A 23,335-nucleotide genomic window follows, 5' to 3' on the forward strand; every position below is an offset into this window, starting at 1 on the left:
ATAGACTGCTGAGACCCACAGGACCATTTTACTTAGGTTTATTCAGGAAAAAAAGAAAAAATTGTAGTCAAAATGGTTCGGGTTTTCCATTAAAAAAAGAGCATGCATATGTTTAACCTAAAATAAGGTATTTTAGACTGAGGAAAACAAAAATAAAAAGGATGGCTCCTCAACAACAAGCTAAGAATAAAATGGCTTCAGTATCCAAACACAGGCAGATTCCACAAAAATGTAAAGATACAATATCTAGAAAACACGCTATGACCTGGCCCCTGCTCCAGGTCTTGTGCAGATTATACATGCATATCTGCATATTGCAAAAATCTAAATTAATAGACTTTAAGGTGTGATGGGACCATACCATGATCTTCTAGTCTCACCTCCTGCATAACACAGACCACAGAATTTCACTTAGTGATTTCAGCAACAACCCTGTAAATTCTGGTTGAGCTAGAGTATTTTTTAGAAAGACATACACACTTGATTTAAAGACTTCAGGTGACAAAGAACCCATCACACTGCTCAATTCCAGTGGTTAATTTCCCTGTTTTAAAATGTTGCACTGTATTTGCTGTGTGGAGCCCTGGACAGACCTGCATTCAACATTACTGTGGTATTATTAATACATATCCAGTTTCCCCACAAAACTGAATAGAGACTGAATTTGACTTCTAAAGGACATATGTCCATTTTATTAAGATGATACTCCACAGCATACATGACTGTACCACAACCATACTACTGAGGTAACTGAATACACTTGGGCACCGGCCTACTTTCTCACTCAAGCATTGCCATTGAATTTAATGGAACTACCCATCTAAGTACTGCTTAACGTGAGGCTCATCACATGATAACTTTAAGTCTCAGTTTCATGTATTTTTTATGGCAAGACAGGTGGATAATACCAAATACAAATGCAAGGGCTCACATGCATGCGTTTTCACTTCTTTCTGAGGAAAACAATGCAGGAGATCGCCAATTTGATATTGAGATTGTACAAGCTGCCTCCACCACATTTCCTGTTCGTAACAGAACAGACGTTAAGACTTGAGATCGAATAGAGGGCTCCAGGTACAGAATCAAATTGCCAGGCCAAAGGAAAACAGCACATCAAAGTCTGCCAACATTTTAAAACCAATTTTGCTTGAGGTACAGGGGGAGGTCTTTCTACAAAACAGCAGTATATGAACAGGTATGTCTTTTATTCCAAATCTCTTGTTTCTAAGAAAAAATGTTTCAATAGATTACAAATCCCTTGAGCATGCTGCTTAGAGAGTCAAAGGCTGCATATTAATAAATAATATTAACAATGATGATGAATCATCATCACAAACTTTAGTTAATCTCCAGCTAAGTGGGCCAAAGTGCAGTTAGATTTGTCAAAAAAGAAAAAACATTGGCATTTTTAGGCTTAAAATATTTGCCTGCACAGAGAGATCTGATTTTACTGTGTACTTTTTCCCTTCTGAAGTATGAAGTTTATATCTTAAAAAGCAATTAGCCACGCTCTAATTAACTGAAGTTTAAGGACTCCTTTCTAGGGAATCAATCCTGTCTTTAAAGTTCACGGCCATGGAAGCTTTATTAATGTTAATTTAACGTTCATCAGCTACTTAATGGATTTTTGGGTAAGGGTCATTACTACAGAACATTATCTCACTGTTTAGTTGGAGAGAATATTTTCTTCTTTCATAAACAAAGTCAGAATTTAGTTTGCACATAGAAACAGAAGGCAACGGAAGCAACAAAATTCAAAGCTTTTTACCCTCCAAATCACTCCTTAACATCTAGATCATGTTGGTAGTGCCCAAAAGTAATTCAGTACATTTCCCTGTGTGATGTGAGGTGTTCGAGCATGCGGCGAATCCAGTTCCAAGTAGACAGAAGTGGCATTATTTAGCCCTGCTTCGTAGCAGTTTCAGCTGAAAGAACTGAACAGAGACTAAACTGTCTGATCATCTTTAGTGGTGGTTTCTCTAAATCAGGTACATAGGGGCAATGTGGGGAAGCATGGCCTGCAGTAACCCAAGCTATAGCTATTCAGAGAGGATAAATAAATGATTGCCCCCGAAGCTCTCACTTCACCACTTTTCACAAGCACCCAATTAATTCTGTAAGAGAAGCCTTGCTGTGTCCCCACTTTCACATTATATCAGAGCTGAGGAGCAGGAGTTCAGACAGTGGATTTTTGACTGCAATCCTAGCAGAATGGACTCTGCAAACAGGACAAGATATGCATAAGATGTCTGCAGAGGGCAATTAGAAAAGAGAAAAAAGCAATTGCATTTCCAGGAAAATATTTTAAAAGAATCTTAAACATTTTATTAGTACTATGATGGTACCATTTATGTACAAAACGATGTACAATTTGCTAAAACACAGGGCAAACTCTGATCAACAGCCAAAAAGCACACAGGAATCGTGTTGAAATTAAATGCTAAAGGGACCAGAAGAAGGTGTACGTTACATTTAGTCTCACCTCTCAATTTGACCCTCTGTTTGCAAACCAGTAAGGCCTTGGCTGGGAGAAACAACAGAGCAGCACAAGAAGTAGCATAAATTCAGAAAAGACCCCAATGGAAAATGTTTTTAATATACAGCCATGTAATGTATTGACTTTATCCCCCCACAAGGTACAAAAATGGAAACCAGATTTCCTGGTTCTGATTAGTTGTTTTATGATGCTCTTTGGGCCATATTGTGACCTCCTTCCTCACACATAGAGAAGCATGTTGCTCCAAAAGCAGCCTAATTTACTTTGATAAGATTTGTACCTATAGTAAGCTGCTCTTGAGAGCAAGTAAATATAAAAGGCTAGATTCCATTATGTTTCTTTGTCATAGTCTGAAAATGATCCTAGAAGCCGTTGATAGAATTGCATATTTATTATAGTCAAACCATGGTTATTATTCCTATAGATCTTCTTTGCCCTGGGGCATTATTTTTTAAAAAAATACAAGGAGTTGTTTCAATCTTTTGTCTTGTTTTTTACAAAAGGGTTCAGTTTGATTATACTTACTTACATATAGATGGAGGTAATGCCACCAAATATGATAAAGATCTTTAAAAACCAATCTCTCCGCTACACAAAACATACTGTTTTTGCAATATATAACAGCAAATGATGTGGATGAGAATTAAAATTAGAGACATTAATCCATAGACCAATCCAAATAATGAGAGAAAATATTCTGACTTTTCTTTCCATTTTTCTCAATTTTTTGTCCAGCCCCCGCCCCAATTTTTGACATCTTTTGCACAGCAAGTCCATTTTTGCAGGTTATACCTGCAGTCACATATATAGAGACAGTTTCAGTGATCTGCAGAGACATTCTTTTCTCTGCAGAGCTATTTAGGTTTCCCCCACCACTGCCGCTAAAGTTGTAGATATTTAAATAATTCACTTATAATAGTAAATATGGGTAGGGGTCTATTGGCAGCAAACATGTGGGTGAAGGAACAAATGGAGAAGAGAAGGGGAATGTGTAGCTATAAGGCTAGGAAAATGAAAATGAAAGATTTTACTTGTTTTCTGTTTAGATAGTGAGATGAGTTTGAAATTTACATTTAAAAGGAGAGAACACATGGAGAGGCAGTCATAGGATTTGCTCAAATCCTTTCTTAGAGCTTTGTGAATATCTTAAGACTCACTGTTTATGAAATATAAAAAAAGTTGGCTGACAAGCAGATCAAATGTATGTTCACTTATGCAAAAAAGAGTAAAGATTCGGAACACAAATGGGAAGTGTGTGTGTGTGTTTAAACTTTCTAATTAAATAAAAGCAAATAAAGACTGTTTGAATGAGGATTTTGTAGGAAAAAAAAATTTAAATTAAACTTAAAGTGACCTGAGGAAAAGTTAAATGGAGTGTGTGTCCCTGCCCCCTTTTAAAAAAGTATTTCTTTATGAAGTAAAAAAAAGAAGGTTTATATAGTTGTGGGATTTGTTTGTTTTAAATTTTCTGGTTGTCTTTTTATGTTAAAAATTCAGATCTTGCATCGGTTGTTTTTGCTAGGAGAATCTAAAGACGTAGGAGGCTTGTGACATCTTAAAATACCAAGGAAGTTAAACCTGATTAAGTGAGAGAAGTGAGTTTTATTTAGACTTAGATATTTGTTTGTTATTATTGCCAAATTAAATCAAGTGCCCAAAAAACTAGGGGGAGAATTGCTCATTTTAAGGGTTCAATAACCTCTGCCTCTCCAATCAGGGGCTGAGAACTGTCAAGTCACACCTCAGATTGTTCTTCCTGTTCCAGCAAAATCAGGACAATTATTATGTCCAATATTCCTGAAGTAGTAGGACAAACTGGATTTTTTTTTTTTTTTTTTAAATTTCGAGCTCTCTTTACTTCAAGAAGGGCAGCTTCTCAGCTGATTTTTTATTTGCAAGTCACCTTAAAACTCACTGTTTTGTTGACCCTTTCTCTTCTACAAACCTTTCTAACCCAGTGTAAAACAGAGGTGACATTTTGATTACAGTTCCTTATACTTTCCTGCCTCGGACCACATCATTTCCCTCTCTCCCCCATGCCTAGGATAAAATGAATGTGGAGAAAATGAAACACAGAAAGAGAGATGGAATGGGGGGAAGGAAAACAAATATCTTGAGAAGGCAACAGGAAGAAGGATGGTTTTGTGATTAAGTTACTGGACTGTGAGTCAGATGATCGGAGTTCACTTCCTGGCTCTGTTTTATGTGACCCTGGGCAAGTTGTTCAGGGGAGATATTCAGTAGACCCAAAGCCCTTTGTGTTTCCTGGAAATCTCCCCCTAAGAGCAGATCCCTCATTTCCTCCTGGGGAAAGAATGGGGGTAATGCACATCTATTTCATAGGAGTCTGAAGTCTAAGTTGATGAATGCTTATAACTGGCTTTAAGATCCTCAAATGGAAGGCACTCGTAAACATACAAAGTGTTGTTATTGGCATTCAGAACAGCCTAGTGAAGGAAAGCCTAGAAATACCTTAGGCAGATCAGAACTGTTGTCTCAAAAAGCAGAGGCCCGAAGGATATCTCAGATGCACTGCAAAATAATGGGAGAAGTCTCACACATGGCAGCAGCCTCATGTCTTCTGGGAGAAAGAGAAAACTCAGGACTCCTTGAAACCAGCACTGCACTTTTTGAGAAAGTGCATTTTCTTAATTAGAAAAATACCGAGGAGTTTCATGACCTATGTGAGAGAATACTAGCATTGAGAGAAGAGGGAGAGATGGAATCAGAAGTAGCAATGTGGTTAATGTGTTCAAAATATTCCACACATTGTTGATTAAGTATCCCCACTTAGCCCCTGATCCTACAAAGAGAAAGTTTGCATGCAGAGCTCTGGGCCTACTTGAATCCCCAGTGACTTCACTGGGACTCAGTAAAGACACAGGAGTCCCGCCATGCCATTCTTCATGTAGTATCAGGGCCTGAACCTTTAAGTGAGAGAATTACTTGCAGTCTAGGTATCAAGTTGATTACAAGTCAGATGGCTGTCAAGGAAGAAGCAGCCAGATCAGCTAGTGGTTTCAGCAAAGAGCTGGGAAGCAGGGAGTCCTAAGCCAGGCTATGCCATGTACTCACTGCGCTCCTGTATCCTGGCAAGTTGTTGGACGTCCTCGTTGCTTCAGGTCAAATCACCTGTAAAGTTTTTAAGAAGACAGGAGCACCTTGAAAACCAGATGCAAGATCTGAGCTGCAGTGACTGAGGTCAATAGGACACAAAGAGAAATACATTGTTGGTGCTCTACAGATAAATAATCATGTTACTATACAAACAAATACCCAGGGAGAGGCTGAAAAGGGTAAAAACAAAAGGAATAGAAATTGGATGATGTAGTTTAAAATGCTTCAAAAAGTGGCTGTGACGGGGTTGTGTGTTACAAAACATTATTTCAGAGAGAATGTTATGGTTAAAAAGCAATGCTAAAAAGAAGAGGAGCTTGTGGGGGAAGGAATCTTAGACTAGAGGCCTGTGCAATTCATGATGGCAGCAATGTTACTACCCAAGTACCATCTCCTGGCTCTTCTGATACATTTCTAACTCTGGCCACCCAGTAGTTGTTCTGTACAGATGCCAGGCAATAATTGGGAGCCTGACATTTCTCCTCCTGTAATCAACAGAAGCTTTGCCACTGGTTTCAATAGTAGCAAAATTGGATTAAGGGCATGATCAAATGCTCATTAACAGTCATTTGGGGTTTTTCCATTGACCTTAATAACCAATGAATTGGACCTTATGAAAAGGCCTTTTTTAAACGGGCTTGTTTGCACATACAGACTGCAGCACTTGCGTCGGCATAATAAAATAATTTCCGCGAGAGACAGTAGCTATGTGCTCTTCCGCTGACATAGCACTGTCCACCCCAGCGCTTATGTCAGCATAACCTGTGTTGCTCAGGGGACTGATTTATTCACACTCCTGAGTGACACAAGCTATACAGACATAAGCTATAGTGTAGACATAGCCTGAGATGGTGTCATGGATCACTGAGCACCCAGCTATAGATTTCATCAACACAGAAGCAACCTTTGCTAGGACTTTAAAAAAAAAAAAAAGGGGGGGGGGGAAGGCAGCTCACGCAATATGTACATCATTAGGGAACAAAAAGTGCTGGAACCAGAGGGAGCAGTGCTCTAACGAGCCGCAACTAACGAGCTGAGCAATAGCACTTTGTCTTCTCAACAGAAGTGAAAGCCCCGGCCCTTCCCACAAGGAAAACATTCCCCCCCCTTTACTCTTATTGAAACTTTGTAAAAAATATGCAAAGAAAGTTCAAGAGTCAGATCAGACCCACTGTACACCATTCACTCCAATTACCACCACTCTTCTCCAACCCCCCATTGACCTCTTTTCCAGCTCAGTCCTTCCCTGAGGCATTACTGGAGTGCAAGTGCTTTAACCCCTCACTCCCCCGGGGCTCCATTTCAAACGCTCAAATACCACGATGATTGGAGACCTAAGTACCTACAGACACAGACCCAGATTCAGGTTGCCTCTACTCACATAGCTGAGAGTTTCTCTCTACCTTGGAAGACTTTTCCCGCTACTTTGCGGATAAGAGTAATCAGATGCATGACACTCTGCCCAGGTTTTGCTACAATGTCGGAGTAGGAGGTCACAAATACACAATGGTCTTCTCATCCAGGCTTGATGTTGGAGAATTCGGATGAGCTAGGCTAGCGTCACAAGCTGAACCGCTGTAAAAGCTGAGAAAGGCATTTGGTGAGGGAGGGTTCCTGCCTGGGTTTCTCCTGGGGCACCAACGAGAGAAAGGCCTGGGAGGGAGGGTCTCTAAGCTGCCCCTATATTCCCCCACTATATGCACAATTAACGTTGACTGGCTATTATTTTAGGGCTGCTTTGCAGCTATTGCTGTTGCTAGGATGTGCCTCTGAGACCCTTTGGAGGTCCAAGGACTCCCAGCTACTTATCTTCTTACAGCTCTGGGTTCTCTGCTTCTCACCCCAAACCCATTGCATAGTAGCCCAGCTGGTCAGGAGGAGAAGACGGCAGTTTTTGGTAAGGGAAGAGGGAGCAACAGGGTCGATATATTTTTCACAGGAGAGATGTGGAGAAGAAGCAGAAAATATGAAGGTGCAAGGACCCAATAAATCCTCAGGTTCCTGTGGAAAAAAGTCCCAATATAGGGCCAAATCACGAAGCCCTTAGCCTTTTTTGAGGCAAATTCCCACGGAAGCCAATAGTTTTGCCTGAATAGAGAACAAGGACTTGCCTACCTAGGGAGTTATTTCAGTTTACTTATTTCTAATTGATTCCATGAGTGAATGCTCATATTCAAGAATTAGTTTAAACTAGTTTGAAATAAGGCACTCATTCTAGAATAAGGGTGTCCACACATGGAGTTAATCTGCATTAAATTCACATTGTACTTTATTCCAGATTAACTTTCATATATAGACATGTCTTTAACTTCAGAATTTGCCTCACCAACCCATGTAATTCAACCACAAACTAGCAGTTTTAAAAACAGTTCAAGAAAAATAGCTATGCATTTGTGTGGTAGAAGCCTATTTTCCTAGTTGTCATAAATTGATAAACCCAGTCTTGGTCAAACCAAAATGCTATTACGTGTCATCATTACAAGTAGTTTATCAACACTAGTTCCCTACTCTTTGGCATCCAGATATTCCCACTAGTATTTAATTGGGTTGCATGTCAGTGGCTGTGTCTGGAATAAAAAAAATAAAGCCACCACCTCCACTAAAGTAGGCAAAAAAGTACAGCCGTTAGACAACACATAATATGCAGGGATTTGCTTTCTGTTACAGAAATGGAAATCGTAGAATGCCACTTTTCAATCTGGGGACTTCTAGCCTTTCTGACTCTGGCTTTGGTTGTTTCACTGATCATAAATATTTCATACTGCATAGCAAACAAGCAAAGAGGTAAGAAATTATGTGTGTGTGTGTACGTGCGCAAGAGATTATTTGAGTATTTGAGAGAGACCACAAAATTTCACCACCACTGGGAATTTTCTGGCAAGCAGACTGAATCTTTTAAAATGAATCATTTTTTAAGAATTTATTCTAGTAATAATGCATTTTTAACTTGCAATGCACTGATACCTGATGTCTCATGGTATGACAAAAACTTTCAAAACATCAGAATGACTTAATGACAAAGAACCCTTAAAAAAAAAAAAAAAAAAAAAAAAAATCCTCCAACCTACTCTCCCCAGACAAGCCAGCTAGACATGAGCAAGGGACAGAATTTAATTCAGATAACATTTTCAACATTTTTCATGTAGACAATTTCCCCCATCTGTATGTTTTAGCCATCTGAATTTCAGATACGACTGCACTTTAAATACACATTAATACAAGTTATGTATCTAGGTGAACAATATTTTCTCCCCCAGAATTTAGAAATGCTTATTTGAATTTCAGATTTCATCCAAATTCTATTTTTTTCTTCATTAGAAATTCAGCTCCGCTAAAAAAGTGTGTGTGTGTGTGTGTGTGTGTGTGTGTGTGTGTGTGTGAGAGAGAGAGAGAGAGAGAGAGCGCACACATGCATCAACGTAGCTATCAAGCCTTTTTATTGCTAACAATGAGGTGGCTTATTTTACTTCATGAATGTTAGCCCATGACTATTGGTCTGATCTACACACAGATTTTACATTGGTGCACGCACGCACGCACGCACGCACACAATAAAATTACTGAAATAACTATGTCAGTACAACCCCTAGGGTGCATGTAGTTCTACCAGTATAAAGATATCATAGAATCATGGAAGATTAGGGTTGGAAGGGACGTCAGGAGGTCATCTAGTCCAACCCCCTGCTTAAAACAGGACCACCTCATCTAAATCATCCCAGCCAGGGCTTTACCAAGCCAGGCCTTAAAAACCTCTAATGATGGAGATTCCACCACCTTCTTAGATAACCCATTCCAGTGCTTCACCACCCACCTAGGGGGAAAGATTTTCCTAATATCCAACCTAGATCTTTCCCTTTGCAACTTGATACCATTGCTCCTTGTTCTGTCATCTACCACCACTGAGAACAGCCTAGCCTTTTTCGAACCCCCTTCAGGGCTGCTATCAAATCCCCCCTCACTCTTCTCTTCTGCAAACTAAATAAGCCCAGTTACCTCAGCCTCTCCTCATAAGTCATGTGCCCCAGTCCCCTAATCATTTTCATTGACCTCTACTAGACTCTCTCCAATTTGTCCACATCCTTTTTGTAGTGGGGGGCCCAAAACTGTACACAGTACTCCAAATGTGGCTTCACCAGTGCTGAATAGAGGGGAATAATCACTTCCCTCGATCTGCTGACAATGTTCCTACTAAGGCAATCCAATATGCCATTGACTCATATCCAGCCTTTTGCCCACTGTAACCCCAAATTCTTTTCTGCAGAACTGCTGCTTAGCCAGTCAGTTCCCAGTCTGAAGCAGTGCATGGGATTCTTTCATTCTAAGTGCAGGACTCTGCACTTGTCCTTGAACCTCATCAGATTTCTTGTGGCCCAATCCTCCACTTTGTCTAGGTCACTCTTTAACTTATCCCTACTCTCCAGCGTATCTACCACTCCCCTCAGTTTAGTGTCATCTGCAAACCTGCTGAGGGTGCAATCCGCCCCATCATCCAGATCATTAATGAAGATGTTGAACAAAACTTGTCCCAGGACTGATCCCAGGGGCATTTCGCTTGATACCGGCTGCTAACCAGACATTGAGCTGTTGATCCCTATCTGTTGAATCCAATGATCTAGCCACCTTTTTACTGACCTTATAGTCCATTCATCCAACCATACTACTTGATCTTACTGACAAGAATACTGTGGTAAACCATACCAAAAGTTTTGCTAAAGTCAAAGTATATCATGTCCACCACTTTCCCCACATCCGCACAGCCAGTCATCTCATCATAGAAGGCAATCAGGTTGGTCAGTCATGACTTGCCCTTGGTGAATCCACGCTGACTGTTCCTTATCACCTTCCTCTCCTCCAAATGCTTCAACATGGATTCCTTGATGACCTGCTCCATGATTTTTCCAGGGACCGAGGTGAGACTGACTGGTCTGTAGTTCCCTGGATCCTCCTCCTTCCCTTTTTTAAAGATGGACACTATATTTACCTTTTTCCAATTGTCCAGGACCTCTCCTGATCACCACGAGTTTTCAAAAGTAATGGCCAATGGCTCTGTAATCACATCAGCCAACTCTCTCAGTACCCTCAGATGCATTGACTTCTGCATTTCCAGAAAATATCCATCTTGCATTGGTTTAGCTTATTCCCTTCCTATATGAAAGTAAGCCATACTGGTATAACCATCTCTACAGTGGTAGAACTATGTCCATTCTAGAATGGGGATTGTATGGCTTTAACTATACTGGTACACAGATATATAAATTGTGTATAGAGAAGGCCTCTCTATATAACTGACACTATAACCCACAATGAAAGCTATTTGGCTGAGAGATGCGAAGATGACACCTACTTGATGAACTGCAAGGTAAAATATTTTCACAATGAAAATGAAATTAACAAAACTAACTAGGGGAGCAATGAGTTTGGCTGACAACGTGGTGCCAGTGGAATCAGATTTTGTGAGAGGCCCATTCTGGAGGCTAGAACATAGAACTGAGAGCCAGGAATTCCTGAATTCTAAACTCAGCTTCAACAATTAATCGCTCTGTGGCCTGGGACTCTGCTTCACTTTCCCTATCTGTGTAACACCTAGCTACCCCCGTATCAAGATGTCAGTAATAACATTTGTAAAACCAACTGAAGATGAAAAGGCGGTGAGTCTGCCAAGACTACTGCTTACCACACAGGATTCTTTCACTGTTCCTTTGTGCTACCACATCCTGTTTATTTAGCTCTACCTGTTGCGGCGCATCATATGTTTATATTGTAAATTCTTTAAAACTGTAACTGTCTTTTATTGTGGGTGTATATAACACATATATTGTGGGACCTTAATGAGGGACTGTAGGCATTATTGCAATACGTAATATTAATAAACTGTGTTAGCCACAATTTTAGAGCTAGATTCTCATAAGAGGGGAAAAAATTAAAAATATCAACAATCAACAATCTGAATCTGAGAGCCTAAAACTTTCAATCTCACGCAAACAGCATGAACAGTGGTACAGAGCCATTCTTAGACTCAGGTCATGTGTCTCTCCACAAGTCACACAATACAATTCTGTTAAGAATAAAGCCATAAAGACAGCAAATAGAACTGTTCAACGATTACACAATTCATATTTTCTTTTTGCTTAAACTACTTGTGTTTTAAAATATTTTCCAGGTCACACGTACAAAAACTATCAAGAATATAGTCCAAGGTATGTTGAAGATAAATTATGTACGATTTAAAAAGGTTAAAATAGAGTTAAAATTACTATGGCTAGATTTGGAGGAATGGACCAGAGAAGTGTGATGGGTCTTGTTTAATTTACAGAGAGACAGCTGAAAGGGGCAACTAAGGGAAGCAGAAAAGAATGCAATTTGTAGTGGGACATACTGCTCACTTTATTAAGCAGTTTGAGGGAGTTTGTATATTAGTATGAGAAGCATGATACAGTTAATCAATTTAGGATAGCAGGCTAAATGGGTATTCATTATTTCTTGGCCTCAGTGAGAATTCAGAACTCACTGCTAACTGCTCTGATTAATTACTCCTCCATAATACCTCAGTATTTGTACTTACATTTTACAGAATATTTTTCAAAGACTGCCTCTGGATGATTGAATCACGTTTTTTCAGGAACCTGAGATATGAACAAAGCCCCTCTCTACCCCAAACTAACAAAAACAAAATCCTTAAAATAGAAAAAATGCTATATCCCCCAAATACCCGACTGTTTATTTGTCTGAAGCTAGCATGCAGACATTCATAGGTGCCCAAACACATTGAAAAATACTGTTTGAAAAACTGTATACCATGATTCCCTTCATTCTGAGCAGGCACAGAGTACATTGCACAGCTAGGAATGTGTCATACAAAACACCTTTCAGCATGCAGTAGTCTGCACGACCAGTTCCCATTTTTGGGCATACACCAATTAATCTTTAAGTCATACCATTCATTAAGTACAAGACGCTCTTGACCCCCAAAAAGTGGAGGCTTCTGGAAGCTCTATAATGCCAGCTGGGGGTAGCAATTGCCATTTAAAAAAAATTTTTTTTGTCTTCAGATCTGCTTTTCTCTTTTACACTTTCATCACCTTCAGTTTGTAGAGCATGGAAGGTCAGAAAATATTTGTGTTGAGTGTGGTTTTTACAAATGTATTACAAACATGTTAAATTCTTCATGTTAACCACAAGGATGATCTTATGATTGAGATCCTGGACTGTGACTCAGGAGAACTGGGTTCAACTCGTGACTAGTCTACAGTCTCCTTGCATCACTCTGGACAAGTCACTTAGGTGCCCCAGTTCCCCATCTGCAAAATGATGATACTTGTTGTCTCCCACACTTTACTTGTCTTGCCTATTTGGACTGTAATCTCTTCTAAGGCATGTACTTTTTATTAATATCTATCTGTATATGTATGTCTACATGTAAAGTGCTCAGTGCAATGGGCTGCTAATCTTGATTAAAGCCTCCAGGCACCACTGCAATATAAATAAAGTCAGGGTCAATATGTGCGGCATAAGATATTGCAGTGCATATTACAGAGTGAATTAAGATTATTTCTGATTCCCCATTATAGCTATGATGATTATACTGAAGACAGCCCAGTTTATGGCAACCTCAATCAGGAGATTTTAGGTAAGATTTCTTATCCTAAGAACGTATTAAGTGGACATATAATAAATTTACATTTTAGAGACAGAATGAGTAACATCTTTTATGAATGTCTCTTAAAACATGAATTTCAGAAGCACTGTTTATTGATAAAATGGATACCAACTTGTGTCAGTTACAGGGAGAAAAGCATTAAACCTCTAACTGCTCTTTTTAAAATGTTTTAATTCCCATAATAACCTAGATCTTGACATAGTGCTGTGACAGGGATTCATATTTTACTCTCCAGATATTAAGATACATTTAAATAGTCCTGTTCATTCAAATATCACAAAAACACATAAGGGCTAGTTCTACATGCAGAGTTGCAACAGTTTAACTAAAAGTGCAATATTAAACCCGTGCAAAAGGCCTTGTGGACACTTATTTCAGTTTAAACTGGGTTTATTTTGGTTTTTCTTAGAGATATTAGCAATAGGTTTGAACTAAACTCAAATAAAACACCCGGTATCCACAAGAGGGTTTACACCAATTTAATTAAACCAGTGCAAATTTGTTCTTTGAGGGAAGGAGATATCTATTTTACTAGTGCATAAAGTGAGGCATGAAGAGAAACATTAACTTGGCCCAAGTGCACAGAAAGTTAATTGCAAAGTCAAAGAACCTAATCAATTCCACTCCCACCCCCAGTAACTTTAACCCCGACTCTGGGAATTTCTCTTACCCAGGTACTGTCCCTGCTCAGCTTGCGAGACCTGACAAATCACACTATCAAGTCCATTAATGTTTTAAGTTATTCCATAATTGTAAGACTTTTACTGGACAACTTAATACACTGTCCAGTAATGTGATGCCGTTAAGATAAACCCTATGCATGAATTTCCTAGCTTTTTATTTCCTGACAGATTGGAGAGTGAGAAGGGAAATATAGCTTAGAACCTGAATTTCTCCTAATGTAGATTAGGAGCATTTAGTTCTATAACAGGCTGTTTGTTTATTCTTTAATCACAGACAGCATCTTCTAACCACTATGAATTTTTTCATTTCTAATAAGCTCTAGAGGACTGTTGCTATGAACAAATGAAGGCCCAGCCCCGGAGACACGCTAATGAAGTTAAGGTACTCTTATTTATATTCTTGATTTTAGCCTTCTGCATTAAGGAACACACTTTGTCTGACAGCTCCTTAACACGTATCCAATGGCAGACTATAACACAAGATTTCAGTCTCCTCCTCACAAAAATGGATATACCAATTCAGCAGAGCACTTAAGTTTGAGGTTTTCAAGCAACTAAGTACCAGCCAAATGTGTCAGTTGTGTCAAACCTTCAGTTCAGCCACTAGTAAAATGAAAGATTACATGTGGAAGGCATCTTAGTATTTTAGTTACCAATCTTTTATAAAATGCTCAGCCCTGTAGTTTTGAGATACTATATTAAAAGAACTGGAAAACCAGAATTTTTGGTCAGGTGGAAGAGATATTATCCACTATTGTAAATTAAGCAATGGCCTGATAAATTAAAAATAAGTTGCTAACAATTGCTAATAATAATAAGTTGCCAAATAAGTTGCAAGCTGAAACGTAATGTAATCATGAATGCACTAGGGATACAGTTCTATATTTGATTATCTCCAATATGCCCAGTACAAGATACATATCCTAAAAATATAAGGGCTGGAGTCAGTACCACACCCTGTGGCCAACACCCCACCACTTTCATCTGGGCAAAACCTGTGTAGGATTTTTGTAAGCCCTGCAAAAAATAATCTAATGAGTTAGCTCTTCACTAAATAACAGGATAGGGAAAGAAGAAATAGGGCAGGGGAAACCATCTTGTGATGTCTCTGTTGCCAAAACACTTGGAGTTGACTTACACCAGTGGTTCCCAAAGTGGGGTTCCCACATTGCTGGGTGTTCACCATTCACTTTTGCCTCATGGAGGATGCCATTCTGAGAACAAAAATGGCATCATTTGCAGAGCATGACCTTGCACACACACTGTGAGAGGTCACACTGGCAGATGTCTTCCAGTGGTAATGGAAATGAAAGGGGTCCAGGACATTTAGTCAGATGCCGAAGAAGTCCTTGGCAGAAAAAAATTTGTGAACCACTGACTCATACAATACATCCCTCGCCCTTCAAAACTGAAACTTCTCACCATAACACTATGTTGAAGGTTCCAAACTAGGTTGCCTTAAGAAAGTGAAAGTCTTAAAGGTGTAGTAATTAAGAAAAGGATGAAACTGAACAAAAATGATTTTTCTCTTAGGTGGAGACAGAAGGTCAGATGTGCTATGCCTCTCTCAATCACAGCATCAAGGAAAAACACAGAAAGCCTAGGAAAAAGAAAGCTCCTGCAATAGAAGTGAATGAAGAAGAGATACCATCTAAAACCAGCACACTGGCTTCCCAAACTAGCATTTATCTCAACAGCCACCAGCTGGCCGCTGAAAATAACTCAACAGAGGAAGCCATTCATGACGACCCTATCAGACTGTTTGGCTTGATTCATACAACATAGGACAAAACATCTAAAGAGGACCTCGACCCAAATGACTGATCACACAAGATAAAGTAGATCCTTCACCTGTATAGGTTGGTGGAAAGACCCTGAATAATCAGTATCCTTAATTTGGGATAATAGCTTAGTAAATGAAACACTGATCAATGGTATAAATGGTTAAGTGATGCATTCAAATTATCTGCTGGGCATAACTGCAGACTAATTTAGGTCAGAAGGTGGCAGGATTTTAAACACAGACTGCTAATTTTAAAGCAACCCGAAGAAGAGCTGGCCACCTACATATTTACCTACTTTATAAAGAAGTTGCAGGAGCGGAGTACTTCTCAAGATTTGGACCTAAATTAGCAGCCATTCTTCATGTTTTATACCAGGACTTGCTCCTTCATTTCAGTTGTCCCTGGACCTCACTTCAAGGGATCCAAAATGGGCCACTCAGTCATCTGTAGAAAGCTAGCATATTAGCCTGTTATTCTATATTGTTTCATGAGCAGTTTGGGAAACCATCCGATGCACTTTAAGACTAGCATATTTAAAGGTTTGTTTGATTGGTGTTCAATGTTTAGTACTTTCCCACTGTGACCTGCAGTAATATTTAAGGTTAATTAGAGAGTAATGTAATTGCTTCAGTTCACTTAATTAGTGCTTTATACAGCCAGCAAATTTAATGATACTGTATCCTTATATACTTTTAGCTTTCTATGGGTGAGCAGTACCAAAATCAATCTCAATCTCTACTGCTATAACATTTTATCTGTCCGTATTGAACAATCTGTAAAGAAAGTGGCAAATAATCTATGAAAATAAGCCTGCTGAGGATAGAATGATTTCTACTGGATTTTACACTGCCACTTTAAACCTTTCTATTCCCCAAACAATTCACAAACTATATGCATATGTCATACTTCAACTTACCGCACCATTTTAGCTTGAAAGCTCTTTGGGGCAAAGACCTTTCTAGTTTTATGTATGACATTTTGGGTGCTATGTGAATGGTAATAGTAGCGAACAATAATACACCACTGCTATAATGCTGCCATATTTGGGTGGCCATGAAAGGGGTAGATTTTTCCCCTTATGAAAAGCATAATGGGCTCTAGCATTCAAGGACACCAGAAAGAACTTGATTGCCCAAGTTCCCATTTAAAAACATTGCACAAATTAATTTGCTCTCCTGGAAACTAGTTCATTCTAAGTGAGATGTAGAAACTAACGTTACAGGGGCAGAAATAAATGCTAGCAGGGAATGAACAGAAATTACATGAAGCATTATCTGAAAGCAATTCCCCAGGGTAATACCTTCAAAATTAAAGAAAGAAAATAAAAATAGGAGATAAACCTGAACCTAAACACAGGGACGTCAGAACAAGAAATACTATCTTAATCTAATCAGGTTTAAAGGTGTTATAGCCCCGTTACCACAGTTGAGTGAGATTGAATCAAAGTAAAGAATAAACTGCACATCAGCAAGCTCTTGGCCCCACAAGCCAAAAATGTTTTGAACAGCATCTCTGTTAATGGAGAGATTTATAATAAAGTATTTAGACTAAGCTGACACACCAGCCAGATCTAGCACCAGCCTGTTCAAGGTGATTAAAAGTAAGGCTTACCTAACTAATTAGGGAAGCAAACTGCCCCTGGGACAAGTATTTATGTTGTCACATTTTTATATTATATCGGCTACACAAAACAAGGAATGTAGCATTCTCAGTTAACACAATTCATGAAGCCTTTTAACTCAGACTGGCCAAGGACTGTTAATGTTTCTCTTGCTGTCTCAAAGGGCACACCTATCCCACATTGCCCCCCAACTGGCTAGATGGCTCTACTGAGGCCTGCCTTAGTTTCGCCTTAACTCAATCTCCCTTAAGAGGTCCACAGGTCAGACATTCAGAACATTCCCCCTTCTGGGGGTCCAATTTATTAAGGCGTGTGTAGTCTTTCAAAAGAAAACTCAGATTTACAATCTCTTCATCCCAGCTTCAGCTAGGACCAGTCCCTCCTCCCTACAGAGCTCCAGTGCTATTCAGCTCTGGTTCCAAGCTAGGCACAGCCTTCCTCCCTGGACGCCTGAACTTTAGCCTTTTCTATAGGTGCCTTCCCCCTACTGATGCATAGCTCTGCAAGGGCCTTCTTAGGCCCTAAGTACCTGTTGGTATCTTACAACCTGCAGCAGTCTCTCCCTTTACAAGGCCCAGGTGTCTTTACTTAAGTCCTGCTGAGCAGCAGGTAATCAGTCCAGGTGCACTGGACCCCACACTCCCTTCCACATTGTTTGTACTCTGTGCATGGACTAGACCTTTGGCTTCCCTCCCTCACGCTGTAAATCCCAAGTTTCTGACAATCAAGGTTCAGAGAACTTTACCAAGGCCCCAATTCCACAAACCACTTATGTTTATTTCTCATTCCAGTCAGGGGGATTTTAGCTCTTGCTTCACTTTAAGTACATGCCCTTAAGTCCTTTACTAAGTGGTGCCCAAGTCAGCACACTTGGTTTCTTCTGTGGCATTGTTCATCTTCACTGATTTCAGTGGACCTGCAATTTTTTTACTTGTCCCTTGGTGGGAGAAGTGAAGACAGAACTTATCAGAGACTCTCTCCTGGCTGATCACTGCAGTGGTTAAATTATCTATAGCTGTCACCACAGCCTCCATTTTAGGATAAATAACCTTAATGTTCATGTCAGTTATTTCTTGAGACACTTCTACTAGCGCTGTGTGAGTTAAGAGATTTTTTCCCCTTAAACTGCAAACATATCTATATAATGCAGCATTTCTCTCGCTCTTTGGCCTCAGGTTCTCTTTTTAACCTGGACTAAGTCTGTTATGTCTAGGCACTACATCCTTGAAAGCCATACTATGGCCCAGCAATAGCCTTTTGTTTTTTGGTAGAGGTTTTCAGGGGAGGTTGCTCAATACTTCTTAAAAGCAAGCTGTCCAGCAGAGAATATTCTTCTCCACTCTTTACACAACATGTAATCTAGTGAACCTGATGTAACTTTTGGTGTTATTGATCAAATGTTTACTGTATGAAGTATTAAAGAATAATTACAAGAAAATGTAAGAGTGAATTGATTAGGATAGTGTTAAGAACAAACATCTGCAGTTTTTAAATATTTTCTTACCAGATTAATGACAAATAAACTAAAAAATGATACAGGAGTATAGTCTGAAACCACTTTCATCATATCAAAAATATTTTTAACATTTATTCATGGCTTTACATTAGAAGAAAGTTGAAAGAAAAGAACTGAAGAGAGGAAAAAGAACCAAGCCATAGTGAACGGAGGAAAGATGACACAGAGACATAAGATAACAAAAGAGATGGCAGACCAGACAGAAAAGGTACCATGTAAAGACAAGAAGATGTCATACAGCTATGACACCCATCTATAAGTTTTTCAACAGTGTCACTTGGTACATTAGCAGAGCTCCCTGGAAACATCACCATTTCCTAGACAGTGGATAGAACACCTAAATATTGAAAAACAAATGGCAACAAAAATTGTGCAATTCTTTCCTTATGTGCTACTCTCAGCATTTCTTAATCGAGAACTGTAAGCATCACTCTCAGAAATTATCAGATAGAGTTAAACTCAAATGCCTCTTGAGGTTTTTCCTGGACCACTTCTCTAAAATTCTTCTAGTCAGTTGGGACAAGTAGGATGGAATCTGTCTACTTAAATTCAACCTGATAGAAATTATTTAGAGAGAAGCTACTATATATCTTAACTAGTGAGATTTGTACAATACTGCTAGGCAAGAGGGACCTCACCTTTTACTACTGGTATTGGGAATATTACCCCTACAACAGCCAGGACCTGTCCAAGGAACATATTCAAATATACTTTCGAGATGTTCTGGAACAGTTAAAACAGAAAATAGATTATGCATGCAATATTTTAAGGATGGAGAGGATTTGGGAGATCATTGGGTGGGGAAGAATTTTATTTCAAAAGATCCATTGAAAGGATATTTACAGAGCACATTATTCATGTGTGTTTGAAACAGGAACAAATATGAGCCAACAAAAACAATATATAAGAGAGTTATGTGTGTTTATTGTTAAAAGGCAGACATCACTCCAAGGACGAATCTAGTGTTCATAAATTAATAAAGCCACCCAGTGAAAGAAATCTCGTAACTGATTTATCTTCCTTTGCTATACCCCCCAGAATAGGTGGTAGGGCATCAACAAAAAGAGAGCGCTTGAGGCTGTGATGAAAGACTTCTGAGACTACATGCACAAGAACCTAATTCCAGTTAGTAACAACCTAGCAATGTTTTCTGTAATATTCAGGAGAGGTTTTGCCTACCTTTTGCTTTATTATTTTGCCAATAAAATTATCTTTTAAGTCAATATGAATTGGGTGCCTGAACTGTTAGCTGAGGATAGTTGTTGCCCCTGAGCAAGAGTTTTCTGGTTGCTCAAGGAACAAATGAGACGTCTCTCATCTAACACTGAGACTGAAAGCTCTTGTGTGTCAGGACCATCTTTTTGTTCTGTATTTGTACAGCACGTAACACAGTGGGGTCCTGGCTCATGACTAGGTGCTATAGTAATACATACACACAACCAACCAACCAGGTGACCGTCTAGGTACAAAGTCACATGCATAGGGAACACTAGTTTCCCTTCCTAAAGAGGGCAACAATGGCCAGTTAGGGTCATTGTGGACACTGAGTGCATGTGCATGTGACCTAGCGGTCACCAGGCATCGTAAAATGATTCCTCTAACTTTTAGGAAGCAGTACCAAACCTTCCAGGATCTGTTGGGGAAAGGAATCATGCTCCTGTGGCCTAAAAGAAGGCTGTAATAAAGCTGCCCTATGCCTGCAGCAGCTATACTAGCAGTTAGATTAAAACAATCTCCCAGCCAAAAAAGGAACAGGAAGTGGGGCTGTGAAAAACAAAATAACAAACCCCAAAGGACCCACAACACAATGACCATCTGAAGTATTTGCAACAGCTAGACTGATTTCTTCATGGAGCAGAAAAGACTACCCAGGAATGGGAGGTAGGCCAGAGAGTGCACCAGCTGAAATGATGTACTCTGTAAATCTGGGAGAGCATTTGCCCTTGAAGTACCAAACACGGGGTAGGCAGACACATTTTTCAACACACTCCTGTAACAAGCACTGAACAGCTGAAAAATATATTGTATCTTCCTCAAGAATAAGATCCTGAATGCATTCTGTTGCCTATGATGGGTTATTGCATATATATATACTGGCATATATATACTGGTATATTATTTTTCTGTACTTTACAGTATGTAGACCTTACTACATCACGTCATGGTGATGAAATTATCATTTGTAAGACTGGGAACAATAAAATTGCAACCTCAAGTATATTTGTTGCACTAAATATAAAATCTATTAAAACTTTATAAAGAGAACTGCCAAATCCAATAATATATAAAAATTTTATTAAGCAATTAAGATTTATAATGAAGTAAATTGAAAATTAAACATTAAAACCTCAAATCTGATAGCACAGCTTCATTACAAAGTCATAATACATTACACTGCATTTGGACCTTCCAGACCAGTGCTTTCAAGAGCCAAATAATGTGTATATATGCACAAGAGAGGATAGGAATTCTGGTGGAATACAAAGCCTACGTGCATTATTATTAGTACACTAAAATGAATGTCTATAAGCAAACAGAAAAAATGCAAATCATAAATATCTATTATGACAAACACTACTAAATGTAAAAGTTAAACACTCAGAAGAAACTTTGATTCCCTCCAGTGGACTTCTGGAACCAAATGAATGAGTCCTCATTAAGGAAAGGTGCCCGTGTGCCCACCTTGGCTGAAGGTGAAGATGGGAATTATTTTGGATGAGAGGGAAAGCACATACCAGGACTAAGGCCATGTCTACATTTACAAGCTTACAGCAGCTCAACTGTACCGATACAGCTGTGCTTCTGTAAGAGATCTCGTGTAGCAGCGTTAAGTCAAAGGGAGAGAGCTCTCCTCTCAATATGATAAAACCAGTTCAATAAACTGCGGTAGCTATATTGGCAGGAGAGCGTATCCCACCAACATAGTGCTGTGCACACAAGCACTCATGATGGCAAAACCTATGTCACTCAGGGGTGTTTTTTTACACACCCAAGCGACAAAAAGTTTTGCGAAAATAAGTGCTAGTGTAGACATGGCCTTTACTATATGCTACAACATTATTCCTCAGCTCCCTCCCTATCAAGAAATACAATTCTCAGATTGCAATGTTTAATTAAAATGTCTCTGATGTCTTTATAACTTTATAAAATATTTTCTCTGTAGCCTTCCACAAATGCTCCTTGCATATCTTTAGCGATGTAGTCTTCTAAAAGAACATCTGAGCTTCTCTCTCTCCCATCATTGTAGCTGAGTTTTCTAGATACCCTGGAAAAGAATTTTAGATCATAAAGTTACTGATAATTAAAAAGCGCCCATGATAACTGAATCTCCAAAGAACAGAACAGAAGCTGAATGTCAAAGCAAATAATCTAGTCATCTTAAAATACTAATGGCAAAATGCAATGGGCCCAATACAGGAATTCCCACACCCATCCAATTGCAAAAAATCCTTTATTTTTTCATTGTATTAATGCCTAAATGATATTAATAAATTAAATAAAATCTGTTTTAACCTAATTTAGGTTAAAAGCTTTAAAAACAAGCAACTGCATGTGTATGAACATAAATGTAAATGAAAGTTTTGCTCCAGTGGAAGGAGAATACATCTACTGCTCTGCTTTTTATTTCCCCCCCCTCAGGAACTGAAGGATTGGCAGCTTGTTATTTAAGATTTGTTGAAAACTAATCCACTCTGTGATCACACCCTCAAGTGATCCATCCCAATACAGTTTGAGCCAACAACTCATACAGATCTACAGTAAATCTGTTAGTTATTGACCTTTCCTTCTCTGAAGTTGATCTTTTATAATTAGCTTCTTGCCAGAGGTTGCCAAATCCGAAGTCTTTCCAGACACAAGAGGACTTATCTGGTTCTTCCCTAACTGTTGATTAGAACATACAGCAGCTTTGCTATCCACTTGACTGTAAGATTTCGGAAGACGTCAAGACCACTTATGACAAGCTTCATTTCCAGGATGTTTACTGCAGTCATCTTGTACCTCTAAAGCTATCATAGTGCTGGCCTGAGGACACTCTCCAACTGAGTCTTAATTCAGGTTACATAAATGCATGGTCACTGATTTGCAATTAAGGAACACATTTTCTATTCCAGATAGTTTAGCAATGGAACATTCACTAATGCTTTCCACATGGAGCCTATTACTTATATGCATGAAGAAAATAAGTTTCTGGCTCAAAACATTTTGCCAATATCATAGGGAGAAGTTTCTGTTTATACCAGAGAAAGGAAAAAAAGCGTGAATTAAGAAGCTGAGCAAAGATGTAATAAAAAAAGTTAACGTGACTGAACTCAAGCAAAGCCCACAGAAAGACTACCTACCCATTAGCTTGCTCAAGATCATTCACTAAATCAACTATTTTTAAATTATATATAAATGAAAGGCCGTAACTAGAAAGTCCATACTTGAAATAAAACTGAAAATGAAAACTGCAAACAGCA

At 39.0% G+C, this 23,335-nt stretch overlaps 2 protein-coding genes across 3 annotated transcripts in view; one reads left to right on the top strand and one right to left on the bottom strand.

Annotated features, from left to right (window-relative positions):
- Window positions 1-1,081: 1,081 nt before the first annotated feature.
- On the top strand, window positions 1,082-16,344 carry TRAT1 (T cell receptor associated transmembrane adaptor 1). The gene is made up of 6 exons (XM_067546387.1): window positions 1,082-1,195; window positions 8,282-8,398; window positions 11,775-11,811; window positions 13,183-13,241; window positions 14,278-14,336; window positions 15,488-16,344. Exons 2-6 carry the CDS (start codon window positions 8,284-8,286, stop codon window positions 15,737-15,739), a joined length of 522 nt encoding a protein of 173 aa, XP_067402488.1. The 5' UTR covers window positions 1,082-1,195; window positions 8,282-8,283; the 3' UTR covers window positions 15,740-16,344.
- A 4,809-nt stretch (window positions 16,345-21,153) lies between these two features.
- The window catches only part of HJURP (Holliday junction recognition protein), a 42,656-nt gene continuing 40,474 nt past the window's right edge, over window positions 21,154-23,335 (bottom strand). For both annotated transcript variants that reach the window (XM_067546390.1, XM_067546389.1), the window contains exon 13: window positions 21,154-22,140. In XM_067546390.1, coding sequence (XP_067402491.1) covers window positions 22,017-22,140 — 124 coding nt within the window. In that variant the 3' untranslated portion in view covers window positions 21,154-22,016. The remainder of the gene's footprint in view (window positions 22,141-23,335) is intronic.

The sequence above is a fragment of the Emydura macquarii genome, unplaced genomic scaffold (assembly GCF_026122565.2).
Source record: "Emydura macquarii macquarii isolate MOO-44397 ecotype Brisbane River unplaced genomic scaffold, CSIRO-AGI_Emac_v2 contig_1119, whole genome shotgun sequence".
NCBI classification, from domain to species: domain Eukaryota; kingdom Metazoa; phylum Chordata; order Testudines; family Chelidae; genus Emydura; species Emydura macquarii.